This window comes from Camelina sativa, chromosome 5 (genome assembly GCF_030686135.1).
Source record: "Camelina sativa cultivar CO46 ecotype springtype chromosome 5, ASM3068613v1".
In the NCBI taxonomy this organism is placed as follows: Eukaryota; Viridiplantae; Streptophyta; class Magnoliopsida; order Brassicales; family Brassicaceae; genus Camelina; species Camelina sativa.
The window spans coordinates 31,906,827-31,908,133 of record NC_141884.1 but is presented as its reverse complement, the minus strand read 5'-3'; the positions used below and the strand labels follow the sequence as shown (position 1 = coordinate 31,908,133).

General features: G+C 31.4%; 1 protein-coding gene across 1 annotated transcript; it reads left to right on the top strand.

The window, feature by feature from the left end:
* The first annotated feature begins 341 nt into the window (after positions 1 to 341).
* Positions 342 to 1,064, top strand: LOC104789599 (agamous-like MADS-box protein AGL61). Its single transcript, XM_087512828.1, has one exon. It carries the CDS (start codon positions 401 to 403, stop codon positions 908 to 910), a length of 510 nt encoding a protein of 169 aa, XP_087368954.1. The 5' UTR covers positions 342 to 400; the 3' UTR covers positions 911 to 1,064.
* Positions 1,065 to 1,307: the final 243 nt, after the last annotated feature.

The following is a 1,307-nucleotide window of genomic DNA, read 5'->3' as shown; positions in this document are numbered from 1 at the left end:
TTTTTTAACTAATATTTTAAATATTGATAATTATGATAGAACTTTGACCCATAGATATTATTCCAAAAACAGGACAATAAGTAGTCAAGAAAATAGTGGATTACATATTTGACTAAGTTCTTGTAATTAAATATGTTTCAATTATGACATAAACTCTCAGTCAAATATGACATAAACTCTAAGTCAGTTTACAATAATGATCAAATTTCCAAATATTACTTTGATAAAGTTTTGACCAATTTTTATGCATTTAATATTTACTACCATCTTTTATTTATATAATGTCAGTCTTACATTCAGGAAAAAAAAAACATATTCTTTAACTAACAAAGAAAAAAAAATTAAGTTTACAGTCCATCCTCTTTTAGTTAAACTTTTTGTTTTTATTTTTGTCTCTAACATGAGTTCGAGAAAAATCAAAGGAAGCCAAAAAATTAACATCAAAAGGATAGAAAATTTTGCAGACCGCATGGTTACATTCTACAAGCGCAAAGAAAAGATCTACACTAAGCTTAGTGAGCTGTCCCTCCTCTGTGGTGCTGATGTTGGATTTCTTGTGTACTCCAACAGTGGAATCTTGTACAAATTCGGCAGCCCATCCTTTGAAGTAGTTGCAAAACGGTTTCTCAACGGTGAGGGCTCTTCGTCAACCTCACTGCCGCAACAATCAAACATAGATGTTCAACATAAAAAGAAGATGGAAGAACTCTGCAAAGTCTACAACAATCTTTTAAAGAAGGCTGATGCGGAGCAACAGAAAGGGATGGCCATGGCAAAGGCTGAGGCGGAGGCACTGCCTGTGGAGAAGGACGCGTGGTGGAGAGTCGATCCAACGAAAATTAAGGATAAGGAAGTCCTAAAGCAGTTGATGGAGAAGTATGAAGATCTCTATGAGAAACTATGTGACTGAGGTTATTGCAAGGAACTAAATAGAAAATGCACCATAGATTTTATTTAGTTGATATCTATTTCATTCAAGATCCCGACCCTAAATGTTACTCTTTTCATTTCAAAATTGTTGTCGTTTTTGTTTTAAATTTTACATTGTCATTTTGAATCGAGAATTATTTCATTTACCCCTTATTAAATAAATAAAATATTAAATAGTCAAATAAGAAAAAACATAAGATTTATCCATTTTTTAAACTTGTGAGAAATAATCTAAAATGATAAATAATTTGAAGATATGATGCTTTAAAACCTCTTTTCCTACAAAAATCAATACAACAAAAACTTGATGTGTTTTACTCCAATGTTGAAACCTCATTTTTTTAGTTGAAGGAGGAGTTGACACATCAGTTAAAACA

Coding starts and splice junctions, on each gene's coding strand:
- LOC104789599 (XM_087512828.1), top strand. CDS start 401: ATGAGTTCGAGAAAAATCAAAGGAAGCCAAAAAATTAACATCAAAAGG.